The 17,385-nt window shown below is 40.9% G+C and overlaps 3 protein-coding genes across 3 annotated transcripts; 1 reads left to right on the top strand and 2 right to left on the bottom strand.

Moving 5' to 3' along the window:
• Positions 1 to 58: 58 nt before the first annotated feature.
• ube2ib (ubiquitin-conjugating enzyme E2Ib) lies at positions 59 to 5,773 on the top strand. Its single transcript, XM_085761858.1, has 7 exons — positions 59 to 203; positions 1,886 to 1,964; positions 2,088 to 2,171; positions 2,486 to 2,558; positions 3,706 to 3,815; positions 4,051 to 4,130; positions 4,983 to 5,773. The coding sequence occupies exons 2-7, from the start codon at positions 1,899 to 1,901 to the stop codon at positions 5,044 to 5,046; spliced, it is 477 nt and encodes a 158-aa protein (XP_085617984.1). The 5' UTR covers positions 59 to 203; positions 1,886 to 1,898; the 3' UTR covers positions 5,047 to 5,773.
• A 24-nt stretch (positions 5,774 to 5,797) lies between these two features.
• On the bottom strand, positions 5,798 to 9,943 carry LOC146967994 (interleukin-21 receptor). The gene is made up of 8 exons (XM_085761860.1): positions 9,804 to 9,943; positions 8,295 to 8,424; positions 8,008 to 8,210; positions 7,744 to 7,913; positions 7,133 to 7,304; positions 6,859 to 6,961; positions 6,685 to 6,763; positions 5,798 to 6,612 (listed from the first exon to the last, which is right to left on the bottom strand). The coding sequence occupies exons 1-8, from the start codon at positions 9,895 to 9,897 to the stop codon at positions 6,139 to 6,141; spliced, it is 1,425 nt and encodes a 474-aa protein (XP_085617986.1). The 5' UTR covers positions 9,898 to 9,943; the 3' UTR covers positions 5,798 to 6,138.
• A 2,179-nt stretch (positions 9,944 to 12,122) lies between these two features.
• Positions 12,123 to 17,102, bottom strand: LOC146967993 (uncharacterized). The gene is made up of 13 exons (XM_085761040.1): positions 16,963 to 17,102; positions 16,493 to 16,593; positions 15,581 to 15,740; positions 15,220 to 15,453; positions 14,940 to 15,077; positions 14,616 to 14,774; positions 14,359 to 14,525; positions 14,061 to 14,222; positions 13,848 to 13,960; positions 13,652 to 13,766; positions 13,467 to 13,565; positions 12,551 to 12,722; positions 12,123 to 12,450 (listed from the first exon to the last, which is right to left on the bottom strand). Exons 2-13 carry the CDS (start codon positions 16,532 to 16,534, stop codon positions 12,317 to 12,319), a joined length of 1,695 nt encoding a protein of 564 aa, XP_085617166.1. The 5' UTR covers positions 16,535 to 16,593; positions 16,963 to 17,102; the 3' UTR covers positions 12,123 to 12,316.
• Positions 17,103 to 17,385: the final 283 nt, after the last annotated feature.

Genomic DNA, 17,385 nt, shown 5'->3' with positions numbered 1-17,385 from the left:
AACGCGCAGTCTAATCTTCCTAGGGGTATTTAAGCGAAGCCGGAAGTAAAGGACAGATGACTGTTTCACTCCGCTGTTTCCGAGGCTAGCTTGAGTCGGAGCGGGTGGTTTTTCAGGAGGGAAACTTTGCAAGGTTTAACGGGATTTCAGCACGATTAATTCATTTCGCTCAATCACCAGAGCCAGTGCAGCCATACTGAAAGGTAGGAGCGCACCTTTATTATGGAACATGCTGTTTCTGTCGTGTATTATGATATTTTAGCCGCTTCTGTTTGCGCCATTTTCGCTAGTTTGGTAATGCACAAATGTGCGCCTTTTAGCTCTGGCGTTCTTTGTCTCTATTCTTTAATGTGCTATGGTATGGTTTATTCTTGAACAATATTTCAAATCCCCGTCTGTCATGTCAGAATAGACGTTGTTACGCACTGGAATAAAGTCAGCAATCACTTTTTCTCCTAAAAATTGTGTCTAAATCAAGTGCATTTGCGCATTTTTGTGCTGCATCAGGCCGCGTCAGACGCTAACAGCGCCTGTTGGGATGTAGCACGATTCTGGCGCACATGAGTTAGCTCGTCGAGCTAACCGGCTAGTGCGCTAACAAGATAGCTCTGATAACGTGTTTGTGGACGTTTGTGATGACAGTAAGTTAACACCAAAGCTTAACGGGCACGAAAGAAACGAAATGTCGATGGTGCCGTTTCCCGAAACACTCGTTTAGTTTTAAAACACACGAGTAGTGAAAGCGTCTTCTTGTAGCATGTATCACCAGCGGCTAGCTTGGCTCTTAGCTTCCCATACATCGATCTAAATGATACTTGTGGTCACGTCCCCCTGTGCGGGTGATAACCGATGCGCAGGGTTATGTTGGACATATGTTGTGAATTGATGGTCAACTCAAACTGCTGCAAAGTTGGCTGATACTTAGCGCGAGTTGTCGCTAGGACCGTTTTGTTGCTTTTCCTGCTCTCCGTCTTCACATCCCAAAGCATCGTTGCTATAGAGATCCGCAGACATTCCAGCGGAGGTTCGATCAGAGCTGCGAACGAGCATCTCAGTTTTAACGAGCAGGGGGATAGTGATCTGCAGGACGAGGACAGTCTAAATATGTCATGACGCGCCGTGGAGAGGTTGTAAATTATTCGGCTATTATTAATTATAAGCGATTTACCGGATCGTCACATCTGCATCTGTTGTATTGGGAAATTAATGATATATATATATGAACAGAAAGGTATATTCATTAATCATTTAAAATGATTAGGCAACAAAGCTGATAATAAGAGGCCACTATTTGAACAGGTGTAATGTTTTCAACTTCTAAATACTCCGGTTCTACCGCTTAGCATCACTCTACAGAAGGCAGGGGCTCACCTTTACACTGTTGGCGATTGCATTCACATTGCCAAAATCACAGTATAATGTAGGATTATTTAAATCCCTTATGTCTAAGAAGCTCTCAGCAAATCTGTCAAATTGAGGCAGAATTATATATATATTTTTATAATAATATTAATGTACCAACTTTGTAATGTTAGAGTTGGGAAGATTATGTCATACCCTGAAATGAACAGAAGGTAAACTAACTGGTTATACTTTTTTCTAGTAACTCTGATCATATATTCCCACCCCCCACCCCCCCTTAAAAAACAACAACAACAAAAAAAACCTATTTGGTCTTTATGTGTTAGAAATGAGGGAAACTGCATTTTGTGAATTTCTGGTTGTGTTACACTGTCCAAAACCCCAACTTCCTAACTTTCATTGACAAAGAAAGCAATGTTAATAGAAGCTGGGACCTACAAATGTTTGGATTTTGTTTGTTTTCTGAATTACTTAATTGGCCAGTGGTTTCATATCATTAACCTGACATTCACTTTCATTACAGGAGTCCACAAATCATGTCAGGCATTGCTTTGAGCCGGCTTGCCCAGGAGCGCAAGGCATGGCGGAAGGACCATCCTTTTGTAAGTAGTGTCTTAAGAAGCACTATTTCTGACTAATCTATGGAAGTCTTTCTGAGCTTCCAGTCCTTTTGAAATACAACACTGGCGTCCTAACTGTTTGCACTTGCCTGTTCAATTTTGCAGGGATTTGTTGCTGTACCAACTAAAAATCCAGATGGAACCATGAATCTCATGAATTGGGAATGTGCTATCCCTGGCAAGAAAGGGGTAATTTGTTTCAATCTGTTTGCATACAGAACATCCTTGCTTTACATAGTAACCACCCCTAAAGAGAACACACTGAGCTTGATAAGATGTTATTTCTGTTGCAGATGCTAAAGGGCAAAACAAGTTGTACATAACACAACTGTAGGGTCATTTCTTATATTTTTTATTGTAGCATAGAAAGTGAGGAAGACGACTGAGACATGTTTTCAAGGAAGAAGAGAGATGTCATAGAAAGAGCCTCTTTTTCTGTTTACAGCTTATGTGACATGAAGTGACCTTGTGTTGAGTGATGTGATAATTGTGTGTTTCCTCAGACTCCGTGGGAAGGAGGCCTGTTCAAACTGCGCATGTTGTTCAAGGATGACTATCCTTCTTCACCACCAAAATGTGAGTAGTACATCATGTCTGACCTGTGTCTACCACAAACACAATTGTTACTGAACTGCCATCTTGCTGTAACGGATGCTTTAATGCAGTCAGTAATGGGTCATAATAAATCACAATAAACACTGCACAGTGAAACATATAATCTAGAATGTAAAGCCATGTGCACAGCATTGTTAATTTCTTACTTGCGGGAATTCAGCATTTCCAGGCATACGTTTGGTCCTGGTCCTGGGAGTAGGAGCAGCAGCCTGGATTGTTTGACAGCAAACTGACAATTTGATTAATGAAAACAAGGAAGCCTGATGATTTAAAAAGGCTCAGATGAGGTTGGGGCATTAGGAACCCCCCAACACTCTCACCACAACCACAGAGGGCCAACAAGCCTCCATGTTATCCTTCCTGGTGTCCCAACCTCATCTAACATGCAGCCAAACTGAATCATAAATCCCTTTAAGCATATCTAATGTGCGTAAGGGCTGTTATTATAATAACCTAACACATGGTTAAAACGGTAACCTGTGTTAAAGGTTTCTTTCTAAAGCCAGGTAGGGTTGGACCTGCTCCACACTTCAGCTGCGATTAGATGGATAAGCTACAGTGTGATATCCTCTTCACAGCAGGAACAAACACAACAGAATATGTGTTTGAAAGGGTTGTTGAAGCTGCTCATGAGCAAAGGACAGTCTCACTACTGCATAGTACTCCTCGAGGGCTTGATATTCATGAATGGGATGGGGCCATTGTAATTTTATCCATTCATTCCTGTTCACATTTTGAGCTGAATGTTAATTGGCAGCCGCGGCATGTTGGTGCTTTCATGAATGCATCTTTTACCGTTCATTTTACAGTGACAGGCTTGTACATGGTTTTCTTGAATGTTTTATATGTTTATATATTTTACCTTGTTTACAATATTGACCAGAGTGTGAGAACAAAAGCTTTACACAGTTCATCTTATAGCTATGATCAACAGGACGCTCGGGCCGTCGTGGTGATGTCTGAAGGGTCACGTAAAACATTGTGAGGTTACTCACAGTGTTCAGTCAGTGGAAAAGCTCAGTGACCTTTTGTGGAGTTGGTTCATCTTGTCTGGTGTTTGTGATGGATCTGATACACAAGTGCACTTAACATTTTTATTGTCTCTTAGGTAAATTTGAGCCTCCACTCTTCCATCCAAATGTGTATCCATCGGGCACAGTATGCCTATCTATTCTAGAGGAGGACAAGGACTGGAGACCGGCCATCACAATAAAGCAGGTTTGGATTGCCAAGCACATCTTATTTACATTACTGGATATTTTCCAAAAGGTTGTTTCTCTCTCTGTGTAATTTCACACTAAGTCTCTGTTGATAAATAAATCTACACACAGTTACATTGAACTTATGAGACCCAGAACTATTATAAAGCAGCCACTGTGAAGAAATGCAGAAGAGAAGAGAGGAACTGGTTATTATAGAATCAGTTTGTCTCATAAGCTCATTTATCCCACAGATCTTATTAGGTATCCAGGAACTCCTAAATGAGCCAAATATCCAGGATCCAGCCCAAGCAGAGGCTTACACAATCTACTGGTAAGTGCCACTGGATCTTATCTTCTCTTTTGTTTAAACATGGTGCTGACATTGGTAGACTTGGTAGAAGTGTCTGAAACAGGCCAAGGAGATGAGGTCAATTACCAAAATCTGTTCCCAGGCTTAAACTTGGAGAACTTATTCAACACTGAATCAATGACGCGGGTTTATTCCTGTGCAGCTGAAATGGTTTTCTTTTATACCATTTTGTTTTTAACTTTTTAGTTTGTACGAGATCTCATGCGAGATTTAAAAACTTAGACATCATGATAATCAGTGATCAATAAGACGGGTTTCTGAAAAATCCTATAACGTGCACTTAGAGTATAAATAGCAGTGTTTCATGAAGAAACGTATCCAGGGACCTAATGACCTTGATGATTGTTTTCCGTCAGTGTGCAAGTGTTTGTATATCGGAGGTCTGAATGTGTTCATGTGAATGAATGCATCATCTTTCACATCTGATTTCCATACTTGAACAATAAAGGCTGAATAAATAATGGCCGCCTGCAAGACAGTAAGTTCTCCAGCACAGTTTGTGTCTCATCTAAAACCTGCAGGTCTGTCTGATCCTAATGATGTTTTTTATAACTTGTGCACGCAGGATATTTATTTTTGTGTGCAAGAGTTAAATAAGGCTCCGTTAAAAACATGTCTTAAAAAAGATTCAGCTTCACAGCCTGAAATTAAATAACATCAGTTCTTTGTCTTACTAGCAAAATATCATTTTTGATTTTTAATTCTTTGCATGTTTTGAAAGTACTTTTTTTTTTCCTGATTTAAGTAAGGGATCAGAACGCCATGGTAACTGCTGTTGTTTTTCTTTTTTGTTTTTTTAAACCCCCTTTGTAGCCAAAACAGAGTAGAATATGAAAAAAGAGTTCGAGCACAAGCCAAAAAATTCTCCCCCTCGTAAGGGCGAAGACTTTCTCCGCTGTGGCAGAAGGAATGGGTTTAACAAGAATCACCTCCCCGCTCAGTCTCTCAATGAATGTGCTCCTCTCACATCGGGACTTGCTTAAAGACTTCTATTTAAACTCCACACATTCTGTGCCATCCGCTCTCCTCTGACCTATGAGTTTTTTGTTCTTAATCGCCGGTTGGCGCATAATGCTGGGAGGGGAAGGGGTGCTTCAGCACCCTGGTTATTTCTTTTTAAACATTAATTGTCTTATGTGGTGCAAGGGACACAGCTCGGTACCAGTTTCATCAACCCAATGCAAGCTGGCTGTCATCAGTGTTCAAGGAAGAAAATGTCTTTTTGTTTTATTTTGCTCTTTCACAGGGTCTATTCCTTTGTTTCCCCCTTTATTTTCCATTAAAATTAATGTAAAAAATAGCTTATTTCATTGTCAGTATTTCAACTGCTGTATAATGAATGGCACTTTTATACTGTTGTATCTCACTAGTGTCTCTAGATGGCTCTGTCTAATTCTCTTTCCCAGGTTTTCTATTCAGCATGCTGTAATATACGATAGAATCTGCTGCCTTGGCTGTCTTTTTGTTATTCAGAGTGTTTGCTATGGAATAAATAAAAATGGCCACAATGACTGAGGCAGGTAGGCTTTCTTCTGTATCAGACTTTAAGGTTATATGGTGCTTTGTTCATGTATGTGTTGGCGTAAATAAAACTTTCTACAAAATCTGTGCAGCATTTTTTTATTATACCAGTAGAGAAAAGATACAAAAGCACATTGTCTTTCAGTAGCAAAACAAAATGGTTATAAACAAAAATGCATTTTTCTGTAGTCTGACAACTGTAGCATTGGGAGGTCTGTTACACATTTAATACAAGCAAAAGGCTTTGTAAGTATTTAATATCACTTGCATACTGGTTAATGCTGTGGGAAGAGTGCTTACTGTCATAATGTCTAAAAACCCCAAAAATAAAGCAGTTGCAGCTTTTAGAAGCTTGAAGTAGTGGTGTATTCAAGGGCCAATTTTCAAATGAATGAAATTTTAACTTAATACATTTACTGTTCAGTTACAAGATTAAAAACACATTATTTTATGCTTCCCCAATGGCAGCCACTCTATCGATCCCCTGTGGGCAGGATTTAGTTGACATTCTCCCATGGTGCTGTGCTGTGGCCGGGCTGGCCTGCTGGAAGGAGCTCAGGGTGCAGTAGTCGTTGCAGTACCAGGGGAAGTCCTTCTCCAGGGACGTGTCGCTGCAGAGCCAGCACCCAGAGTCTCCTTCAGCCGGACTCCCCGGCTCAGAGCCCAGGGTCAGGCTCTTCAGCGAGTCCCTCGGAGCGGACTGGGGGAGTGGAGCCATGGTGCTCACAGCGTAGGGGATACCCAGGAGAGATGCGTCCAGGACCGGGTCGATTATGTTTCCGTACGCGTTGCCTTCCATGAACTGGTGGTGGAACTGGGGCTCCTCCTCTGGGAGATCTGCACACTTGGTCAGGGTGTCGATCTGGACCGATTCCTCCGCTTTCAGCATGTCTACGGTGTTTTCATGCGTTATCACCCAGCTCTATAATCACAGCTGTGGTTAAGGACGCTCATTAGACAATCATCACTATTTTATGTGACAAGCCTAACTTACCTTGAAGTCTCCCTGGCAGTCACTGTACAGCGTGTCGAAGTAGGGCGCTGGGGTCGGGATGAAGGAACCTTGCCTCCACCTGCAAGTGTGAGAAATATAAAGATGGTTTATAATGTCATAGAAACAGCATTTGGTGTGTCATGGTTTGGGATTCAATGAGGAATCAAAACTTACTTTTTAACAGGAGCATAGCACAGAAGTAGGGTGATTGGCACCATCACACAAACAGGGATGATCACCTTGATCATCTTGAAAAGGAATGAGCCTGTTTGGGGATCTGTGCAGAGCAACACAGTGGAAGGAAGGATAGAGCAAAGTTGTGTGGTGGATATATATATTTAAGTTTAACATATGAAAAAAAGAAAAAAACTTTCTTAAGCTTCTTCCCAGATGAAAATCCATTTCAGTAACTGGATTTGCAGTGTACTGTATATTTTAGAGAACCCACCAGCTGGCTCCGTCTTCCAGTGAACCTCAGGGGACCAGTCGCTCCACTCTCCTTTATAGAAGGCCAGATTAGGACTGGACCGTAGTCTGGCGGCGTACTCGGTGTCTGGCATAAATATCTCATCATCTACAGAATAGTCTGTTGTTGCTGTGTTAATATCATGTGACATTACCTGGGGGGAAATGAAAAGAGTAGGTTCAAATAAAACTTTGGGAAGGAGAAACATGGCAGGTATGGTGGCCCAGTTGTGCCACTGTAAATTGTAAACAGTTACGTCTCATTTTCTAATAATGTAAGGGATGATAAATTCACTGTTCCTTGGATAAAAATATATGAATTCATAATTTCTGATCAACACTACTTGGTTAAATGTGTCTTTTTCTTACAAATACAAGTCAAATGACCGCTGTGCAGAAGACCTATGGGTCATTTAAAGTAAAGGTTTCTCATCATTGATATCAACACCTTGCTGTGGTAGTTTCTAGTCCTAATGACATTTGAATAAATGAAATGTGCCAGTTATTTCAACTTTCAAGTGCAAGACACTGACCACAAACAGACTGGAGCTATTTCCCCCAAAGCTTGTGTTACTCTCTCTCCACAAAGTCTACCTTTTTGTTGTCGTTATGGTTGTCTCCTCTTTTGAAGAAATGGAGCTGATACTTGATGTTGTTGACCAGATTGGTGAAATCACTGTACTCCTCATAGGTGCTCTTCCAGGTGAAGTGGTGTAGACTTGTGTTGTGGCTGACAGCGAGGCAGCACGGTGCATTTGGTTTAACTGATGAGAAACACAACACAAGAGAAACAGTAACTCACCAAAGTCAGAATTTGTTCTGGTAATGAGAAGAGGCTGAAGTCATTATGCTCCTTACTGTTTTGAAAAGGTCTGTATTTGTCAACCAGCACCTTGCAGTCAGGTCCATTATCTTGGTTGTGACAGAGTGCGATTTTAAAGCTTTCTATATCCGTATAGGTGTCTAAATAATCATAGTCATCATAATCCACTGGATCAGATGTTTTAACAGAGCAGAAATAACCCTGGTTGGCTTTGGTCAGCGAGCACACAAATGTATTTCTGTACAAGGAGGAGAGGAGAAACAGTGATGAGAAACAAAATCAATACATTTATGTGTCATTTGTGTTGGTGAAAGTGACTCACCCTTCAGTTTTTTTTGTGAGAGCGAGCCAGTAGCTGCTGTTGCTGTTTGAGGTGTTTTCTTTTGGCGCGATGCTCAGGGTGCAGTTAATAGTCGACAGGTAATCGTTCACACAGTGGAGACCGTGTTCACCTAAACAGGAAGCAATGTTCGACTTTGACTGTCATTCCCAAAGAGATACTTTGTGATTGTCCTGTAACCCCACAAGGATCTCAGTAGCCCAAGAAGCATTTTTGGCAAATGGTAAATATCTTACACTAAATACTTTATCATTTATCAAACCAAAGCATTTAAAACTCCAGCTCTTAGGAAAAGATTTGTATTTTAGAGTATGGATTAAGATAATATTTTTATGTCCATATGTGCATTGACAACTTTGTAACAAAGGACAAACAACTACAACAACCAACAACATTTTGAATGTGTTTATTAGCATGTGTATTAGTGAAAGATAATGTAATCAGTGAAAATGGATTAACTGCATTTATAAAGCTTTCCTGCTCTGATGCATAAAAGTGCAGCGTTGCAGAGTTTCAACTCAGAGGACACCCTAGAGGGAGTTGTCTGAGCAGTCACTGTGAAAGAATAGATACAACTTTTCCCTTCTCTTTTCAGTAATTACAATACTGATTCAAGTCAAAATGAATACCAAGCAGAATGTACGAACTTAACAAATATGGATTTTCATTTCAGTTTGTCTTAAATCTAATCGGTGTAATCTAGGTCTGTCACCCCCCCCACTCACTCTTGACGTGTTATTTTCTCCGGCATGTGCTGCCATTCTGCCATATCACTCCAAAGATTTCTATCCAGAGCTCCCATCTCACTTTGACATCTTTTTGAGCCGTTTTCTTTCTTTCTTTTTTTGCTGTAAGGCGTTAAGGTAGCATCCCCATCCTGCTGAAATATGTGGGTGGCACTGATAAGAGCGTTCAGCAGGTCATGGTCCGCCTTGTCACTGAGCTACTTTTCCCTCTGTGCACTCTCAGTGTTCCAGAAAAAACCAAGATTCAGACAGACAAGACACACGCACACACGCACACACACACACACACACACACACACACACATGAGGTAACACCATATGATTGGTCCCAGGCAGTGCGCCTTTCTCCTCTTGCAGCTATAGTTTTCAGCCCCCAGCCCTCTTTGTTTTCTACTTTTGCGGTCTTCAGTCATACGCAACGCTGTTACATGTAATCTGTTACTCCCCAACCCTGTATATCATGGTTTTATAAAATAAAAACCATAATTGATTGCTAGAGGCTTTAACATGTTATGATCCGCGAGTAGCTCTGCCGTTATAAATTCAAAGGACGTCAACACATTATGATAGAGTAGTTTCTCCAAAATGAGAAAGCGTGTTAGTCTTCCCCCAGAACATGTCAAAGGTCAAACAGTTCATAGTGATAGACATCATTTCCAACCATTTACTCAAAAGACAATCTATTCAATCTAACGTTAAGTGTACAATGTTTAGTCTGTCAGATTCTTTAAAAAACTGTCAGAACCTGCAATACGATTCCCACGCAGACAGATGATGTTTGTGGACACGAGCAGAAACACATTCAGCAGCTTCATCCTCGGTGTCGAGCTCCAATCCATCACACCGGCCAGCCTGGACACAACCTCGGCCCCCCGGACGTCTCGATTAAGTCATGCTGCCCTGAAGCTCTTGTAAGAAGTGTCTTTATCGAAGGCAGGGAGGGAGGCAGTCCTCTTCTGCACGCTGATAGCTATCAATCACATGTGACTGGTGGGAGAGGATGTGCTTTTTTTAAGAGAGCAGTTGTAAATGGAAAGTGTCATAGTGGGTTAAGACTGCAGTTCAAATGCAGTCACAACCACAGTCTCTCATACTGCGCATTCGGTTTGGTGTGACTTGTGTTTGAGTAATAGCAGGTGCATTTTATCAGTATCAGACCATGTGTCAGTTTTTCTGGGTAGTAATTAACACACAAAATCCCAAATGCTCTAACTCTGGATTTATGCAAATCAAACAGATCTGCAGACATTAATGTCAGCACAAAGTCTGATTCATGTGGATGAGCTCATCATCTGACAAGACGCCAAAACAACACAAAGCAATGTTGAACTTTTGTCAAAATTACACTCAAACTTCCTAAATATCACATCAGCTATTTTGAAAAATGAATGCCTATTGTTTTTTAGCATACAAATTTGACTCCACTGCTCAAAATTGAACAAACGCATATCTATAGGCAAACCAAAGTAAAATACACTTAGAAATGAGCTTCTTTGTGGCTGTTGCACTGTGGTATCTGGGGGTATCTAGACTTACTGTATCAACGTGAAGATTAACTTCATGTTGGTGCACCTCTTTGATGAGTTTCATCATCTGATTAAAGGCAAAGTATAGAGAACAAGACATAACCTGAAGATTGAATATATCATTCACTGTGCAACCCACAAGAGCCTTGCGCAATGTATAGTGCACTGACAGGAGATCAGCTGGATGCTGGATGTGTTGTCGCGATTCAGTAAAAAGATAAGAGGCAACCGCGAAGTCCACGTCTTCCTCTTAGGTTTGCGTTTTTGTTGCATTACAATTTCTAAACATACTAACAACACAGACTGAGTCTCACTATGTTGGGTTGTATATTGTTTGAGAGAAAGGCGACAGCATGTGAGTTCATTTGGGTCTGATGAGGGTGAACCATGAACTGCAGTTCAACCAACACATGCATGTCTCTCACTTGTGGTTCAAGGTTCTGCTGATGCATCAACTTCCATCACTTTGTGAACTGTGTTGCTGCAAGTATGAGCGACTTTTAAGAGGGAAATACTTGCAACGCACCATGAAAAAAAGGTGTAACTTAATGGCAAAAGTTGAACAGGAAACAAATAAAGTCACCACATTAATATCTTGCCAATATGATAACAGAGGTTTCGAGTTCATTTGGGTTTTCGTAATCAAAAATATCTATGCATTTCTTCTGTATTCACTCTACCACAGAGCTTAACAGACGTCTATTTTTAATGGTAGAAACCGAAATGACTTTCTGTCTCCCCATGTCAAGCAGTACGAACGTGCATTGAAAACGTGCTTCTGATGAGCAGCGAGGAAGTATTTAATATTGTGCAAGAGCAGACAACCTGATAGCAGCTGGCTCTATCTGTCACTTCTAGCAGTTCTCATCTGATATGAATGTTTTTTTCAGTGATAGTTTTTGGGTGATAAAAAATGTTTACTGCTTTGTGATAATAAAAAGAAAAAAAAATGTTGATAGGAAACAGCTAGAGGTGTCAATTTCAGCTTGAAATGCTATGTAATCTGATTGATGAGGATCTGAAGGGAGGAACCCAGCAACATGAAATAGTATTTTTTTGCTGCTTTGAAAATTACCAAAAATCTGATAGCATATTTATGTGTGTGTGTGTGTGTGTGTGTGTGTGTGTGTGTGTGCGCGTGTGTGTATGAAGGTGAATGCAAAAGAAAAACATCATTACATTAAAGCAGAAGTAAGCGATATGTTTGTGTTAATCTGAGTCTTAAATAGTTGTATCTTCCGACAGCAATCACTTCTATAGTGTTTGGTCTGAAACACGGGTCTGTCAGTCACTCTGCTCTGCTCTGAGCCCAGGAGAAAACTTTCCTTGTATCCTACAACCTTTATCCAATGAGGAGAGAGAACGGCATAAAGGGGCAGTCCTCTCTGTGTGTGCAGCCAAGGGATGCGCCTGAATGTGGTGACGTAGGGACGAGGGCAAGAAGAAGTTAGCCAAAACGACCGGATCGCTTACTTCTGCTTTAAGTCACCAAGACTGTTCTGTTTGAAAAAAAACAACAGTCCATGCAAAACTTGTAATATTATAATTTAATAATTCACTGAGCATGTTTACACAGTTGTCCTGATTATTTTAATTTCATGAATCCATACACATCTGGCAGATATAAAAAGAGACGTCATTAAAAGTAATACTGGACCTATAAAACAAGTCTCCTCCAGAATCCTATTATCACCAGGTGTCTAGTTGCACACTGGAGGCACACAAGCACGGCTCACTCACAGGCTAGTTTACCATCAAACGACGACAGTGTGATGGCGAATGCTTGCAGGGCACACAACGGGAAACTGTAGTCCATGGAGAAGACGTCCTCCGCCACGCGGCCAAACTGCATCACTATGTAGTCATCTGGAAAAGGCAGCAGAGAGGGAGGAGACAGCTTAAGACAAGACAGATATTTATCTTGGCTGTGGGAGAAGAAGAGAGATATCAGTTAGTCACACCTTACCGTTGTCAGGGTGGATGATCTGAAAGTTTTTGACGGAAGCCTGGGTGACACGCCCATGGAAGTTAAGCACATAAGACTGAGTCTGTTCGTTCCAGCACGGGGATTTGTTCGCCAGGGTGACCAGTTTGTCTGTGTTACCATTGGCATGGCGGACCAGCAGAGTTTCAAGATCCTGAAGGAAAGATTGATTTCACTTTATCTTATATATTATCAAACTTACCCCTTAAAGGGATAGTTCACCCAAAATTCAAATTTCACTCATTATCTATTCACCCTCATGTCGACTAAGGGCTGGGAGAAGTTTCAGAGTCCTCCGTGCCTTCTCGGAGTTACGGGGGGGTCCGCGCAGCAGTATTTGTCCATATAATGGTTGTCAATGGTGCTCACTTTTCTTCGTCCAAAAAGACACACCAAAAAACATCCAAATACCTCCATACTGCTCGTCTGTAATGTCCCTCTTGTATTGAAGCCCCGACATGAGAAATTGTTCCGCCGGTCCGTGCAAATCACGCAAGATTTGCACTGACACAGGAAGAGCAGTGAACTGAGACATTGGGAGCTTCCGCTACAAACAAGCTTAAAATATAGATTTATTTAATTTATTTCGGAACAATTTCTCATGTTGGGGCTTCAATACAAGAGGGACATTACAGACGAGCAGCATGGAGGTATTTGGATGTTTTTTGGTGTGTCTTTTTGGACGAAGAAAGTTGGTATCCATTCACAACCATTATATGGACAAATACTGCTGCGCGGACCCCCCCGTAACTCAGAGAAGGCACGGAGGACTCTGAAAATTCTCCCAGCCCTTAGTCGACATGAGGGTGAGTAGATAATGAGTGAAATTTGAATTTTGGGTGAATTATCCCTTTAAAGCACCACAGGTTTGATAAGGATAGGAGTTTTTCTATCGTACATTTTTCGGACGAATAGACACTCTTTCATCGTTCTCCAGCATGCCAGGGATGATCACTGTCATCTTCCTGGGACCTTTGAAGCCAAGCACATTTGTCTCCTGGAACAAAAACAATGATTGTGTTTAGATTCAAGATATTACTTTTTTCTTATTCCATGTATCATTGGATGTATATTTAAACCCACATAGCAAATTGCTGCCAGCTCTTGCCGCACTGATTCACATTCTTTGATGAACGGCTTTTTCTCTGGGTTTTCTCCTCCATCATAGACGGTGAACTTTGTACCCAGGATATTGGACCTGAAACAGATTCATCTCATGAGATACCTGAGCATCTCAAATGAAATCTTGTCATAAAGTTGAAATGAAAGATAGTTATACCTTAGTTTTCCTATGTAGCAGTTTGTATCTCTGGATAGGTTTGTTGCATCAGTGGAGATGAGATAGTTAGATGTTTTACACTTCTTTCTTTTTCTTCCTGCCATTAGAAACACCTAAATACAAATACATTGTAAAAGGAGAAAAGACGTTTGTTAAAGACTGAGAATTAAATATCATCACTAGCAATTTAGGCCACATACTGAACGCGCTTACCCTCTTTCCATCCTCCTTCTCCATGTGGAGGTAGTAAGTTGGGTAAATGCCCTTCTCCATGCCTCTCCTGTCCCTGGTTATCCTGCACTGGATTGTTACGTCTCTTGGAGCAGGACGCACAGCAAACTTCTCTAGGTCCTCCAATGAGACTGGAGATGTTGACTGAATGGAGAAAGAGTGAGAATGATTTTGTGTCACCACTACATGGCTATATGTGAACAATCAACATAGGTAGCATACTCGTCTAATTTGCTTTTGACAGTAAACTGAACAGATTAGTTTCTACATCATGTCTCACTCTTTCGTTGGATTCGCTGCCTGAAGATGAACTCTCCCTGTAGTTGGAGTTAAGTGAAGCCAGACTAGGCGTTGTTTTCTCCTCTTTGTTTTGCTTTGTCCTTTTTCCCTTATTCTCCTTTTCCTGAACTTCCTCGTCTTTGCTTTCATCACTTATTTGGCACCTGGCTGTGGAGATAAAACACACAGCATTGTTCTTTACCGCAACTTTACAGTCTTGTTGGTCATGGGGAGTGCATTGGCCATGAGATTCCTCACTTGTGTCGAGTTGTTTTTTCCTCTTTGGTGACTGAGGGACAGCCCTCTTGGACCTGTTTTCCTCCCCGTCATCACTTTCGTCATATTTACTCTTCTTTGGACTGTCCATGTCCAGTGCCGACTCTTTCTCCTGAGATGAAGGTTCCTGTAAGTCAGTTTCTGCAAAAGAGGAGGCAGTTAACTGCTGTAAAAGTTCAGTAACATCATGTTAAATCTTACTGTAGTGAACTGTGTACAGTGATATGCTGGATGCTGCACTATAATATTTTATAATTACAAAGATTGCTGATGTTTTCGTAATAAATTTGCAAACACTGATGTTACTTTCAAGCTCTTCTTTGGTGGTCTTGCTCGTCTTCTGTGTGTCTTCAGATTCTTTCATTTTGTCCTTCTTTGTTTTTTTCTCCTTTTTCTCTTTGTCTTTCTCCTTTTTTTTCTCCTTTTCCTTGTCCTGTTCCCCCTCTGTAAAAAAAACAGTGAATTGCTGATGAATAATTGAATGAAGCAAAGTGCCTCCTACAGTAACTAGCATGCATAAAGACAACACAACATTTGCAGAGTTACAGACAATCTGGTGACCAAAAGTTACAAGAGCAAGTCTTACGTTTGGCTTTGTCTTTTTTCCCCTCTTTCTTCTTCGTCTTTTTTCCTTCCAATTGGGCATCATCATCCCCCAAGACAAACTTCACCTCAGGCTCTTTGTCAATGTCCAAGTTCATTTTCATAGGAGTTGCTGGCTTCCCTTGAAGCGTCTCCTCTACCATCATATTTGCTGTCATATCACATTCACCCAGTGTTATCTCGTCCAGTGGGTTATCATGGGCATGTTCAACTTGATCTGCAGGAAAAAAAACCCAAAGAAAATTAATTTTTATTTCATCTACCGGTATCTAATATTATATATAATTGCACAGTAGTGTGCAGTTCTTTCACAACATTAAATAATGGATCATCACAATACTAACCAGTCAGAGACGTGTTGCTCAGGGATTGGCTGATCAGAAGTGGTGTTTCATCAGAGCGGGATGTTTTGTGCTTTCGGTTTTTTTGGCGAGTATCCCGATTGACTGTCACCATTTGAGAATCAGCCCTCTTTTTTTGCTGCTTTTTCATCATGAGGGCTCGCTGTGACAGAATGAATGTTAGATGTTAATTTTGCACCTATACCTCTACTCTTTCAGACATTTTTTTTTTTTTTTTTTTTTACTGATACTTGTTTACAAAATTCTCAGTGCCATTGCACTTTTGAAGGTACTCTTACTTTTTTTAAAATCTATATTCATACAGCAAACTTAGCTGGCTGTGAGATAGACTCTGAGGATATTATCAGCCAACTTTTTTCTTTTTTTTCTTTTTCTTTTTCCAAAACATGACTAGATATGGTGTTCGGATGTTATCTGTGGCCATTTAGGCCCTGAGTAATATTGGTTACTATGACTATTTTTTGTGTACATCTACGAGTGGTTATCTGTGGTTATCTTTCTGGTTTAAGTACATAGCAGGCCCTAAGCAAGAACACAGCTCTGTGCTGGACATCACATATTTGTGAAGCATAAACAAGACTTAAAGTTGAGCAGTAGCTCTACACAGCAGGTGGCTTTGACACAGGTATCCATTTCTTTGTGAAGCTCTGCCTCAGTTTTAACCACTTGGTACCAAAACAAACAAGGAATAAGCTCTTTTTGATCCACTGTTAACATGGACAACATTAATTATATTTATCCTGCATAAAAGAAAACATACTATCTATTCTGTCATTCCATTGTTAGTAATTTACATTAAGGTCATTGTAACTCTTGCTACACAAAACAAAGCACATGTGGTCTGGAGGTAAATGAAATAACATGACATTAAAAAACAAATCCTTAAGACTTTACCTGGTTTTCCAGCTTCTGTTGTCTCATATCTGGGTCCTCCATAACTCAGCAAAGGCTCAGGACTACTTATTGCACAGTTATGGGTAGGTAATTAAGGTTATCTGAAGAAAATAGACAGAGTCCACCATCAAAGTTCAATGTGAGAAACAGCACTAAAGTCTAGAAGAAAAAAGCACACATAGAAAATAAAAATGGGAGCGGGTGTTTGGTTGTGCCACCCAGCTCCATCTGACAGTCTGTCCACCTGCATGTAGCAGAAGGCAAAGTGGATTAAAAGGGGATAATGTTCTTAAACTGCACTGCACAGCTCAGCCAGAGGGACAAGGCAGGCTGCACCTGGCTGCTTTCTGGAGATGCTGAGGCCTGTCTAGTCTATATGTTACTACTGAAAGGTGCGAAAACACCAAACAGAAAAGGTGGTTCCCCGCTGTCACTCCGGTTACTACAAGTGAGCAGTCGGCATCACTTACCCAGGCGAAACAAACACGGAAAAAACCACAGCAGCAGCCGGCACAAAGTGACCCAAAGCTTCACGGTCTCCGCCACAGAGTCTCACTTGGCGGTACCGTCACACAACACATCAGCAAGAGTGCCATTAATAAGGAAAAACATCCCAAACACAGTCACAGAAGCGGCTAGGCGACGGCTAATAGCTTCTTCACCGGGCTGGTTTATCTCGTTGCCATGGTTACAGCGACCAGCCGTGGCTTCAATCAAAAACATAAGCCTTATTAGGTTAGTAGTTCATCTATTTATATCGTTGTAATACACCTTTTCTCATTTAATGACCTCTTCTAAACAATGTTGTTGTTTTATTTATTTATTGAGACTATAACTGGCCGTATATGTGTCGCCCATAGGACGTGTATTTGTGATTTTCAAAGTGAGCTACT

The sequence above is a fragment of the Trachurus japonicus genome, chromosome 19 (assembly GCF_045865225.1).
Source record: "Trachurus japonicus isolate A0001 chromosome 19, Traja_1.0".
Lineage (NCBI taxonomy): Eukaryota > Metazoa > Chordata > Actinopteri > Carangiformes > Carangidae > Trachurus > Trachurus japonicus.
This window is presented reverse-complemented; position numbering and strand designations above follow the sequence as displayed.